The sequence below is a fragment of the Carlito syrichta genome, unplaced genomic scaffold (genome assembly GCF_000164805.1).
Source record: "Carlito syrichta isolate Samal-C Ts95f unplaced genomic scaffold, Tarsius_syrichta-2.0.1 Scaffold306872, whole genome shotgun sequence".
Taxonomy (NCBI): Eukaryota; Metazoa; Chordata; class Mammalia; order Primates; family Tarsiidae; genus Carlito; species Carlito syrichta.
This window is the reverse complement of record NW_007250968.1, coordinates 149,912-162,295: the sequence shown is the minus strand read 5'-3', so window position 1 is coordinate 162,295 and position 12,384 is coordinate 149,912. Positions and strand designations below refer to the sequence as shown.

The 12,384-nt window shown below is 49.2% G+C and overlaps 1 protein-coding gene across 1 annotated transcript; it reads right to left on the bottom strand.

Moving 5' to 3' along the window:
- Nucleotides 1-4,634: 4,634 nt before the first annotated feature.
- On the bottom strand, nt 4,635-12,147 carry EFCAB9 (EF-hand calcium binding domain 9). The gene is made up of 4 exons (XM_008063489.1): nt 12,012-12,147; nt 7,568-7,716; nt 6,197-6,373; nt 4,635-4,790 (listed from the first exon to the last, which is right to left on the bottom strand). The coding sequence occupies exons 1-4, from the start codon at nt 12,145-12,147 to the stop codon at nt 4,635-4,637; spliced, it is 618 nt and encodes a 205-aa protein (XP_008061680.1).
- Nucleotides 12,148-12,384: the final 237 nt, after the last annotated feature.

Sequence of the window (12,384 nt, the reverse complement as noted above, 5' to 3'; positions counted from 1 at the left end):
CCTGGGCAACAGAGTGAGACTCCCATTCATAAATAAATAAAACCTATTAGTTAACTCATTATACCTTTTTAAAGTCATTCTAATGATTCCCAGAGAAGAGGGGAAACCTTATAAAACTTACAAACTTATAAAACTGCTCATTCTTAAAACCACATAAATGTGGTTTAGGCAGTAGATAGCAGACATCCTTTTTTCTTTTTTTTTTTTGAGTTGGAGTCTTACTACTCCGTCCCCCAGACTGGAGTGCAGTGGCACGCTCACGGCCACCCCAGTCTCTGCTGGGCTCAGGCAATCTGCCTCAACTTTCCAAGTAGCTGGAACTACAGGTGTGCACTACCACACCTGGCTTATTTTTTGATTTATTGTAGAGACGAGGTCTCACCAAGTTGCCCAAGCTGTTCTCAAACCCCTGAGCTCAGGCAATCCTCTCGCCTTAGCCTCCCAAAGTGCTGGGATTACAGGTTTGAGCCACTGCACCTGGCCTGACAGCAGACACTCTTACTGCTGTCCTGTCCATTGTGCCCTTCACAATGTATCTTCTCTTTAATAAATTTATCTTTCTTAGCTCTAAAAAATAAAAAATAAATGTTTAAAATTATTCAGCCAAGCCGGGCTCGGTGGTTCAGCCTGTAATTCCACGCCTTTGGGAGGCTGAAGTGAGTGGATTGCCTGAGCCCGCGGGTTCGAGACCCGGCTGGGTAGGCAAGACCTCATCTCTACAATAAATCAAAAAATCAGCCAGGCGTGGTAGCGCATGCCTGTAATTCCAGCTACTTGGAAGGCTGAGGCAGAAGGATCGCTGGAGCCCAGCAGGTCGAGGCTGCGGTGGCCAGGAGCGGCCACTGTACTCCAGTCTGGGCGACAGAGTGAGACTCCAACTCAAAAAATAAAAAATAAAAAATAAAATTATTCAGCCAAGGCCGGGCTCGGTGGCTCAGCCTGTAATCCCAGCATTTTGGGAGGCCGAGTTGAGTGGATTGCCTGAGCCCGAGGGTTCGAGACCTGCCTGGGCAACTTGGCGAGACCTCATCTCTACAATAAATCAAAAAATCATCTGGGCGTGGTAGTGCGCGCCTGTAGTTCCAATTACTTGTAAGGCTGAGGCAGAAGGATCGCCAGAGCCCAGCAGGTCGAGGCTGCGGTGGCTGGGAGTGGCCACTGCACTCCAGTCTGGGTGACAGAGTGAGACTCCAACTCAAAATAAATAAATAAATTAAATTATTCAGCCAGAATTAATGCCTACTATACCTATTGTCCTTGGCTAGCTTTCCTTCCTGTCCCTATACTTAAACAATAAAGGGTATGGTATTTTCATTGCTTTAGCAAGCATGTTTGAAAAAAATCCACATGCCAGGCTGGGCACGGTGGCTCAAGCCTATAATCCCAGCAACTTGGGAAGCCAAGGCGAGAAGATTGCCTAAACCCAAGAGTTCAAGACCAGACTGGGCAACTTGGTGAGACCTCATCTCTACAATAAATCACAAAAGTTAGCCAGATGTGGTGGCATGTGCCTCATGTTACAGCTACTAGGAAAGCTGAGGCGGAAGGATTGCCTGAGTCCAGAAGGTCGAGGCTGCAGTGACCGTGAGCATGCCACTGCACTCTAGCCTGGGCAACAGAATGAGACTCCAACTCAAAAAAAAAAAAAAATCTACATGCCAATGTTACCCGTTGTATATCTCTGGGAAGATAGAAGAGAAAGCTTCCTGAGACCTTGTTTCAGTTTTATCTCCCAGAACTATGCCTGCATTCCAGCGCTGTCTGGCAGCAAAAGAGGCAGAAATCTATAGCAAGATGGGATCAGTTTGGGGCACTTGGGACCGACTGCTCATCTCCAGCTGCCTGTCAGGCCCGATGGCATTAGTCTCTCGACACTGGGTGCGTGTAGTGGCATCCACGGGGAAATTTCTCCCAGAGACGAATTGCAAGCCTCACCAAATCAGAGTTAGAGGGGGCACTGTGGTGAGAAGCTTGCACGCTTCTGGTCTTGACATGTCCACAAGATAGGTGCGGTGATCCCCACGTTGAAAACGGAGATCAAGCCGGGCTCGGTGGCTCAGCCTGTAATCCCGCGCCTTGGGAGGCTGAGGTGAGTGGATTGCCTGAGCCCGCGGGTTCGAGACCCGCCTGGGCAATTTGGCGAGACCTCATCTCCACAATAAATCAAAAATGAGCCGGGTGTGGTAGCGCGCGCCTGTAGTTCCAGCTACTCGGAAGGCTGAGGCGGAAGGCTCGCCGGAGCCCAGCAGGTCGAGGCTGCGGTGGCTGGGAGCGGCCACTGCACTCCAGTCTGGGCGACAGAGTGAGACTCCAACTCAAAAAGAAAAAAAAGAAAGAAAACGGAGATCAAAGTCAAGGGACACAGGTCTGGTTTTGTGCTGCCCCTCTGCGAGTTCCATTCCGTTTCTGTGATACTGTGGTGAAGAGGATCTGGCTGCTAAACATGTTAGTCATGCTCCAAAGTGTGAAATCAAGATCTCATGTCTGTTAGATAAATATAGAGTATTTATGCTGAATACAGAGTAATTAGCATGATTTCTATTACTACAAACTTGACTTGTGAATGACAGTCTTAGGTAAGCAATATCCTCTCACATTGGCAAAATGTAATTGAATTTTATTATTTGTTTATTTGAGTTGGAGTGTAGTGGCATGCTCACAACCACTGCAGCCTTGACAAGCTAGGCTTAGTCAATCCTTCCGCCCTAGCCTTCTAAGTAGATGGAACTACAAACACATGCCACCATACTAGGCTAATTTTTTATTTATTGTAGAGACAAGGGTTCTCCATGTTGCTCAGGCAGTCCTCTTGCCTCAGCCTCCCAAAGTGCTGGGATTACAGGCATTAACCACCACTACTGGTTTAAGAGGCCATATTTCTTTACTCCCCAACCTTGTTCCTCAGAAACTCATGATGTAACACATGAGATAATTAACACGCAGAAAGGATTTCTGAGCCAATGAAATTTCAGCTTAAAACTTAAACAGAATCTGCTAAAACAGGTGAGAGTCTTAGGTCCCTGGCTTGTAAGTAGGTGTCTAATTGACCTTGAATTTGAATCCTGGTCCTACCATTTAGGAACCATATGTTCTTGAGTAAGTTTCTTAATCTCTCTAGGTCTCGATTTCCTCATCTCTAAATTGAGGATAATAACACCTAATTTGCAGAGTTACAAGGATTAATCAAGTCATGCATCTTGGCTGGGCGTGGTGGCTCACACTTATAATCTCAGCACTTTGGGAGGCTAAGGTGAGAGAATTGCTTGAGCCCAGGAGTTCAAGACCAACCTGGGCAACATAGCAAGACCCTGTCTCTACACAAAAAATAAAAAAATTAGCCGAGCATGGTAGCACGTGCCTGTAGTCTCAAGTCTGAGATGGAAGGATTGCTAGAAGGATCGCTTGAGCCCAGGAGGTCAAGGCTGTGGTGAGCTGTGATCATGCTGCTGCGCTCCAGCAGGACAACAGAGTGAGACCCTGACGCCCTCCCTCCCAAAAAAATCAAAAGCCTTGCACCTAAAGACCTGCGTAACCTGTAGCAAGCACCTAATGTATGGTTGTTGTTGACATAATTAACATCACAGTACAATCAGGATTTGCAAGCCCTTTGCCAAAAAATATTTTTAAATTATTCAAGGCATTATCCAAAAATTGACATTATACAAGGGCATGGAATAATTACTTTATGCGAGCACACTTGGCACATTTAAGCCCCTAATTCAGAGAGTAATTCAGGTTTAGGAAATACAGTCTTCATGGCCTTAAACGTCAGCTTCTCTGTGGCTGAAGGCACTTCATCACTGGCCATTGTGAAATCTCCGGCATCTAGGTGGTCTTGGCTCAAGGAAGAGGAGATCAGAAAGGATTGAGAGAGCCGGACCACCAGTGAGAGACATCGGGAAAGATTTGTCTTTCATCTGCCCGGCTCCAGTGGTGATGGTATTGTAGGGCGCAGAGGGACCTACTGAGCCGGGTCATCCGAAAAGCAGCAGCAGAACTGGGACATGTCAACAAAAAGGAAGTGGTTTTTTCACATTGTGATGTGTGTCAGTAGATTATTAAAATTCAGGACCAGCTGGGCGCTGTAGCTCACGCCTGTAATCCCAGCTCTTTGGGAGGCAGAGGTGAGAGGACCAGCCTGAGCAACATGAGGTATCCTCATCTCTACAAAAAAATAATAATAAAATTCAGGACCTGGCCGGGCATGGTGGCTCACACCTAGAATCCCATAATCCTAGCACTTTTGGTAGCCAAGACAGGAGGATTACTCGAGTCCTTCAAGACCAGCTACACAACATCGCGAGACCTCATCCCTACAAAAATTAGCAGGTGTGATGGTGCATTTCTGTAGTCCCAGCTTCTTAGGAGGCTGAGGCCGAAGGATCCCCTGAACCCAGGAGTTCGAGGCTGCCGTGAGCCGTGATCATCATGACCTTGCCATTGCCCTCCAGCCTGGCTGACAGAGTGAGACCCAGACTCAAAAGTGAATACATAAATAAACACATAACATTCAGAACCTGCCAACTGAAGGGAGCTCATCTGGACCCTTCATACATAAAAGTCATTGTCAAAACACCCATTCTGCCCTCAGTTTATTTTTGGACATATTAACAGTTTAATCATGTTCTCGACTTTCAGGTCCCATTTTTTCCAAGAGACTCCTGGCTCGCATCAACTTGCTGTGACATTTTCTTTTTGAGCAGAGATTTCTCTTTCTCTGCTTTCTGCCTCTCCTGTGCTTTGTCAACGGAGAAGATGGTATACAGCTTAAATTCGTTGTAATTAAGATGCTTTTGTTAGGGGGAAAAAAAGAAAAATTATTTCAGGACAGATTCACTACCTTGTTTCAGATGACAACAGATTATAATCATTTCTTATTTAAAAACCTGGAAATGTGAAGAGGCTCAGTAATTAGGAAATAATGCTGGTCTGACTGTCGTCTAAGTACCAGGAAGAGAGAGGCCATTGTAGAATCTGAAGGAACAAGGGTCACTCTGCTACTACGCCAAGTCCAGAAGCTTCAGGCTGGCATCGAAGGCTCTTCACAGTGCGAGTCACCGTTAAACCTTAGCTCCCACTTGCTTCCCTAACACAGATTTCCTCTTTTTAAGTCGGGGTCTCACTCAGTCACCCAGGCTGTCGTGCAGTGGCACAGTCATTCCTCACCACAGCCTCAACCTCCTGGGCTCAGGCAATCCTTCTGCTTCCCGAGTAGCCGGGATGACAGGTGCACATCACTACGCCCAGCTAATTTTTTAAATTTTTCTGTAGAGATGAGGTCTTGTTATGTTGCCCAGGTTGTTCTCAAGCTCCTGGCTTCAAGGGATCCTCCTGCCTTGGTCTCCCAAATTGCTGGAATTACAGATGTGAGCCACTGCACCAGGCCTAGATTTCCTCTTTTTTTATATTTTATTTTATTTTTTGAGTTGGAGTCTCACTCTATCACCCAGGCTGAAGTGCAGGACCATGCTCACAGCCATAGCAGCCTCAACCTGCTGGGCTCAGGCAATTCTTCTGCCTCAGCCTTCCAAGTAGCTGGAACTACAGATACGCACCACCACAGCTGGCTAATTTTTTGATTCACTGTAGAGACAAGATCTCACCAAGTTGCCCCAGCTGGTCTTCAACCCATGGGCTCAGGCAATCCTCTCACTTTGGGCTCCCAAAGTGCTGAGATTATAGGTGTGAGCCACTGTGTCTGACCAGGATATATATATATTATATATTATATATTAATTTTTTTTATAGACAACCTTGCAATGTTGCTTAGGCTGGTCTCTAACTCCTAGGCTCAAGCGATCCTCTTTCCTCTGCCTTGAAGTAGCTGGGATGACAGGCACGTACCGCCATGCCCAGCTCTTAGAGTTTTGCTCATATACCCCCATCATAGAATGTTTTCTACTAATTCAAATCTGCATACTCTTCCCCCAGCACCAGTTACTGCCATATTGTTGTATTTCCTTCTCTAAACTGTGATTTGTGTCCATATTACATGATGTAGCACCTAGGCAGTCCTTGCTCTCCAAGGGCCCACAAGCCCCTTCGGGTTTGGTCTGATCCTAGAGCCACACAGTCCACTCCTTTGAGTAGGCTTTTCCCACCCTCCTCCTCACACATTTCTCCCATAGTCAGCAGGACATTGTCCTCTGCTCCTGGAAGGACACTGCCATGCCGCATTTGGGGGGTCTGTACTCACACGGTCCCCTGAGATGTCAAAGTCATGGAAGAGCTCTCTGAGTTGCTGCTTTTGAATATTGAAGAGAAACCTGAACATGTGGAAGTGTTTTGCACCAAGTTTCAGGTCCCCATTCAGGTCAAACAGGCCAAAGATGGGCCGGGAATGGCGGTACATGAACTGCTCCTCCAGATGACTCTGTGGAGAGAAAGCGGTAACAGGGCTTCATCCGCCAGCCTAGAGAACTGAAAGGCAAGACCACAGCCGCTCAGGGTGGGAAGGGTTCTGTCATCTGCGTCAAGTCCTGCGTCCATAGTCAGAGGGGACTTGAGTGATACAACCCGTGGTGATTGCTTCTGTGGGAGGACAAAACGCCATTTACCACAGAGCGTCTCCTTACACCCGGTGACAGTCTTGTGGGACATTGTGATGCTGGTGACCAGATGATGACTTCCATTCCTCAGAAAGTGGGAAATAGGGCTGGGCATGCCTATAATCCCAGCACTTTGGGAGGCTGAGGTGAGAGGATTACCTGAACCCACGGGTTTGAGAAAACCCTGGGCAACTTGGCGAGACCTCATCTCTACAATAAATCAAAAAATTAGCCAGGCATGGCGGAGCGTGCCTGTAGTTCCAGCTACTGGAAAGGCTGAGGCGGAAGGATCACCGGAGCCCAGCAGGTCGAGGCTGCAGTGGCCGTGGGTGTGCCACTGCACTCCATCCTGGGTGACAGAGACTCCGACTCGAAAAAAATAAAAAAGGCCAGGCATGGTGACTCAGCCTGTAATCCCAGCACTTTGAGAGGCCAAGGCGAGAGGATGTCTGAGCCTGGGAGTTCAAGACCAGTCTGTGTAATTTGGTGAGACCTTGACTCTACGATAAATCACAAAAAACTAGCCGGGCATGGTGTCCTGAGCCTGTTGTTCCAGCTACTTGGAAGACTGAGGCGGAAGAATCACCTGAGCCCAGCAGGTTGAGGCTGTGGTGGCCCTGAGCGTGCCTGGGTGACAAAGAGTGAGACTCGGAAAAAAAAAAAAAAGTGGGAAATAGGCAAATACCCAGTGTAAGTGTGTATTCTGCAAGGAGTGGACCCAGGAAGTGCATTTCTTCTCCCCATCCACCCCTCATCCCTTCCAGAGCATTCTCTGAGGAAAGGGACCTGGTGAGAGTGAGCATGTGAAAATCCCCTGACAGCACAGGTCCTCAGGGAAGGCGGTAGGCCAGGGCTGTGGAGATAGCCAACAGCGGGGGATGGGCCTTCAACCCAGAATTAGCTCCCCCCACCCTGCCCCCATTGTTTTCCTCCTCTTCTCTATAGGGAAAGAAGAGTTGGGATGGGATCCTAAGCCACTGAGTGCTCCCTTTAGCAGGAGGACAGCCGGCTCCACTCGCCTCCTGCGCCAGCAGGATGCACACCAGCATGTAGAACTGGTCGAAGCTGATCTCGCCCAGGGTGCTCCAGTCCAGCATGTCAAACACCACCGTGATCTGCGTCTTCTTCAGGTCGGTCACATGGTGGAGGAAGTGGTAGAACAGCACATCTGTGGGGGGAGGAGGGATCCTGAATCACGACCCGGCCGGGGGCTGCATGGAGGGGGTCGCCAGGAGCCTGGTGACCTAGGAAGGAGCACAATGACACTGGGTCTCTGGCTTCTCCGCGATGCCATCCACGGTTCCTCAAGCCTTTGTGGGCTTGAGCTTGTGAGGAAGCACAGGCCACGTGGCAGAGACGAGACAGCGGTAGGGTTTGGCCCCAGACCCAGCTTATATCCCAGGACGCAGCAGGTCCCACCAGGCAGGGGCCTAACACGTGAAGCAGGCAGGAGCTGAGCCGGGCATGGGGGCTCACACCTATGATCCCAGCACTTTGGGAGGCCGAGGTGAGAGGATTGCCTGAGCCTGCGGGTTTGAGACCAGCTTGGGCAACTTGATGAGACCTCATCTCTACAGTAAATCAAAAAATTAGTGGGGCATGGTGGGGCGTGCCTGTAGTTCCAGCTACTTGGAAGGCTGAAGCAGAAGGATTGCCTGAGCCCAGCAGGTCAAGGCTGGGGTGGCCATGAGGGTGTCATTGCACTCCAGCCTGGGCGACAGAATGAGACTCCTCAAAAAACAAAAACAGGGAAGTCTTTCTTCTGCTACTCTACTGACTAATGCCTCAGTGAGTAGACAACAGAAGAAACAGATTTGGTTATACACTGACACATGCTAAGTGCTGTCTGTATACATATCACAGAGGGTCACAAGGATTTTTTTTTTTAACGTTAACTTTTTTGTTTTTTGAGTGAGAGTCTCACTCTGCTGCCCAGGCTGGATTGCAGTGACATAATCAAGGCTACCACAGCCTTGACCACCTATGCTCAAATAATCCTTCTACCTCAGCCTCCCAAGTAGCTGGAACTATAGGCATACACCACCATACCTGGCTAGTTTTTTTGTGTTTTTTTTTAAGTTTTTAAACAAAGTTTATTAGAGAAGGAAAAGAGGAGAGATAGAGAGACATGCCAGAGCTGGCATGGACAAGAGAAACTTTTTTTTTTTTTTTTTTAGAGAAGAGGTCTCACTATGTTGCCCAGGCTGGTCTTGAACCTCTGGGCTCAAGGGTTCCTTTGGACTCAGCCTCCCAAAGTGCTGGGATTACAGGTGTGAGCCACTGAGCCCAGCCAAGGGATTTTCAAGTGTAACTTGTCTGCTTGTGGATTCCCCTTGCCCACTAGTGACAGAAATGACCTCCTGCCTAAGAGGTGGCTCCACTGAACATGTCAGACAGATCTGTGTGGCGTGGGGTCCTGGCTGAAACTGGCTAAAAACACAGCGTTAGTCTAGTGTGGTGGCATGCACCTGTAATTCCAGCTACTTGGAAGGCTGAGGCAGAAGGATAGCCTGAGCTCAGCAGGTTGAGGCTGTGGTGGCCGGGAGCGTGCCACTGCCCTCCAGCCTGGTTGACAGAGTGAGACTCCAACTTTAAAAAAATTAGTAAATAAAAGCACAGCGAGCCCAGGGTCACTCCCTCATTATATGGGGCTTCCAATGGCCTCCTGATGTTCCTTCTCCACGCCTCGCAGGTATGAGCACCTGGGGACAACATACCACAGACATGTGCACACACACAGCGATGTTTGTGCAGCTACTCCTTGAGAAGTGCTTCCACGTGGGACATGGTGGCTTCCTAATAAAGACTGTTTGGAAGCCTACCGCCTCTGGGCCACTCAAGTCTCCCAGGCCTTCGGTCTCCCACTCCCTCCTAGAAGGTGTCAGTCTCCCTTCCCCGGAGACGGAGACGGTGTGACTTTACCTCTCGAGTACTGCATCCTTGAGGGTAATTTAGTTACTAGGAAGCCCAGACGCCTCCCAGCCAGCGTCCCCAGGAGACTGGAAGGGGCTTTGCGGTCAGAACGACCTGGGTCTCTCAGCCTTTCACTCTGCAAAGAGGCGCCCTACAGCTGCCTGATCTAGGGCAGGGTTCTTGCGAAGACTTGGGAACATACCTTGTGTCTGTTGATTTGTTGAGAGAAAAAAGGCGTCTGTCCTCTTTTTATTGCTTGTTTTTCTTTTTTTGGTCTTTTTGAGTTGGCATCTCACTCTGTCGTCCAGGCTGGAGTGCCGTGGCACACTAACGGCCACCCCAGCGTCAGCCTGCTGGGCTCAGGTGATCCTGCCTCTGCCTTCCAGGTAGCTGGAACTACAGGCACACACCACTACACTCAGCTAATTTTTTTTTTAGTTTATTGTAAAGATAAGGTCTTGCCAAGTTGCCCAGGCTGGTCTGGGACCCAAGGACTCGGGGAATCCTCTCACCTCAACCTCCCTTAGTACCAGGATTATAGGCCTGAGCCACTGTACCCTGGTCTCACTTTTTTTTTTGAGTAGGAGTCTCACTCTGTTGCTCAGGCTGGAGTGCTGTGAAATGCTCACTGCATCCTCAACCTGCTGGGCTCAGGCAATCCTTCCGAATAGCTGGAACCATAGGCACATGCCACCTTGCCTGGCTAATTTTTTGATTCATTATAGAGGTGAGGTTACCCAGGTTGATCTTGAACCCCTGGGCTCCAGCAATCCTCTTGCCTCCACCTCCCAAAGTGTTGGGATTACAAGTGTGAGCCGCCGGGCTCGGTGGCTCAGCCTGTAATCCCGCGCCTTTGGGAGGCTGAGAGGAGTGGATTGCCTGAGCCTGCGGGTTCAAGATCAACCTGGGTAACCTCACCTCTATAATGAATCAAAAAATTAGCCGGGCGTGGTAGCACGCGCCTGAAGTTCCAGCTACTCAGAAGGCTGAGGCGGAGGGATCACCGGAGCCCAGCAGGTCGAGGCTGCGGTGGCCGGGAGCGGCCACTGCACTGCACTCCAGTCTGGGCGACAGAGTGAGACTCCAACTCAAAAAAAAAAAACAACAAAAAAAAACAAGTGTGAGCCACTGCGCCCAGCTGATCTTGTATTCCTGAACTCAAGAGATCCTCCCACCTCACCCTTCCAAAGTGATGGGATTACAGGCTTGAGCCACTGCCCAGACCTATTTGTTTTTTTAAGATTGAATGGACTCTAAAAAATCTTGAAGGAAGGAATCCCTTATTCATGAATGACACTTACCTCCCTGAGGCCAGGATGGATGAATGGATAGAACATCTCGTTTATACTCAGTACTAGAAAGAACCGGAAGTGTTTTCGTTGGCCTTCTATTGGTCTGGGGACTCGGCAGGCAAGGCCGATTTTGTTGCCATTTTTCAGTCTCTCACAAGTACCAAGAATTGAAGGCCCTTGCGGATCACCTGATTCAAACCTCCCACTTAACAGAGAAGAAAAGTCTCAGGCCGGACAGGGTGGGGCTCAGCGCCCTAAAACCATCGTCATCATCATCATCACCATCATAGTGAACACGTATTATGTCCTTACTGGGTGTCAGGCATCGTGCTAAGCATTTGCCATACATTATCTCGCAAATTTATCTTTTTCTCAGCCAGGTGGCAGGTGGTGGCGGCTCATGCCTATAATCTCAGCACTTTGGGAGGCTGAGGTGAGAGGATTGCCTGAGCCCAAGAGTTTGAGACCAGCCGGGGCAATATCGCGAGATCTCGTCTTTACAATAAATCAAAAAATTAGCTGGGTGTTGTGGCTCAAACCTGTAGCTCCAGCTAGGGGAGGCTGAGGCAAAAGGATCGCTGGAGCCCAGGAGGTCCAGGCTGTGGTGGCTGTGTGCATGCCACTGCACTCAAGCCTGGGCGACAGAGTGAGACTCTGAATCAAAAAAGTCAATTTAAATAAATAAATAAAAGAAGCCTTGTCTCAGTGAAGAAAATGAGATAGGCTGGGTGCAGTGGCTCATGCCTGTAATCCCAGCACTTTGGGAGATGGAGGTAAGAGAAATGCCTGAGCCCGGGGGTTCAAGACCACCCTGGGCATCGTGGCGAGACCTTGTCTCTACAATAAATCAAAAACTTAGCTGGGCGTGGTGGCACTCACCTGTGGTTCCAGCTACTTGGAAGGCTGAGATGCAAGGATCACCTGAATCAAACCGGTCGAGACTGTGGTGGCCGTGTGCGTGCCACTGCACTCCAGACTGGAGAGACTCCGACTCAAAAAAAAAAAAAAAAAAAGAAAAAAGAAAAATAAGACAAATAGGGTGATGACAGGCTCCCCAAGTCACCCAGGAGTAGCGGCAAGCCAGGGCTTCAGCCCAAGCCTGCGGTTCTCCCCTGGACCTGCTGGGCGGGTGCTTTCTCTGTTTGCTTCATCTAGAAGATAAAATGATGGGTAACTAACTAGTTTACTGCGTGTACACTTTCCTCTGTGAGCTGAGAGCCAGGTACCAGCCCCGGGGAGCGCGTCTGGAAGCACCCACCATTCAAGCTGTTCCTGCGGTGCACGTCCAGCATGTGAAAATACTCCACCAAGGCCCTCACATTCCGCACGGACAACAGGCAGTAGATCTTGTCCAGGTAGAGATACCACAGGAACGAGCCCTGCTGCAGCCTCATCTCGCTGCTCTCAAAGCCCAAGGCAGCGACCAGTAGAATAGAGAATCTGGCCTCGGAACTAGAATGTTGGATGGAGCATCTTAGGAGATCCAGCAGCAGTAAAGGTCAAAAGGTCAGAGGAAGTGGTCAGAGGACTAAAGCTGCTTCCTCTCAATTCGCCAGCTTTGCTATGAATATATTTTTTTTTCTGAGTTGGAGTCTCACTCTGTCACCCAGACTGGAGTGCAGTGGCCGCTC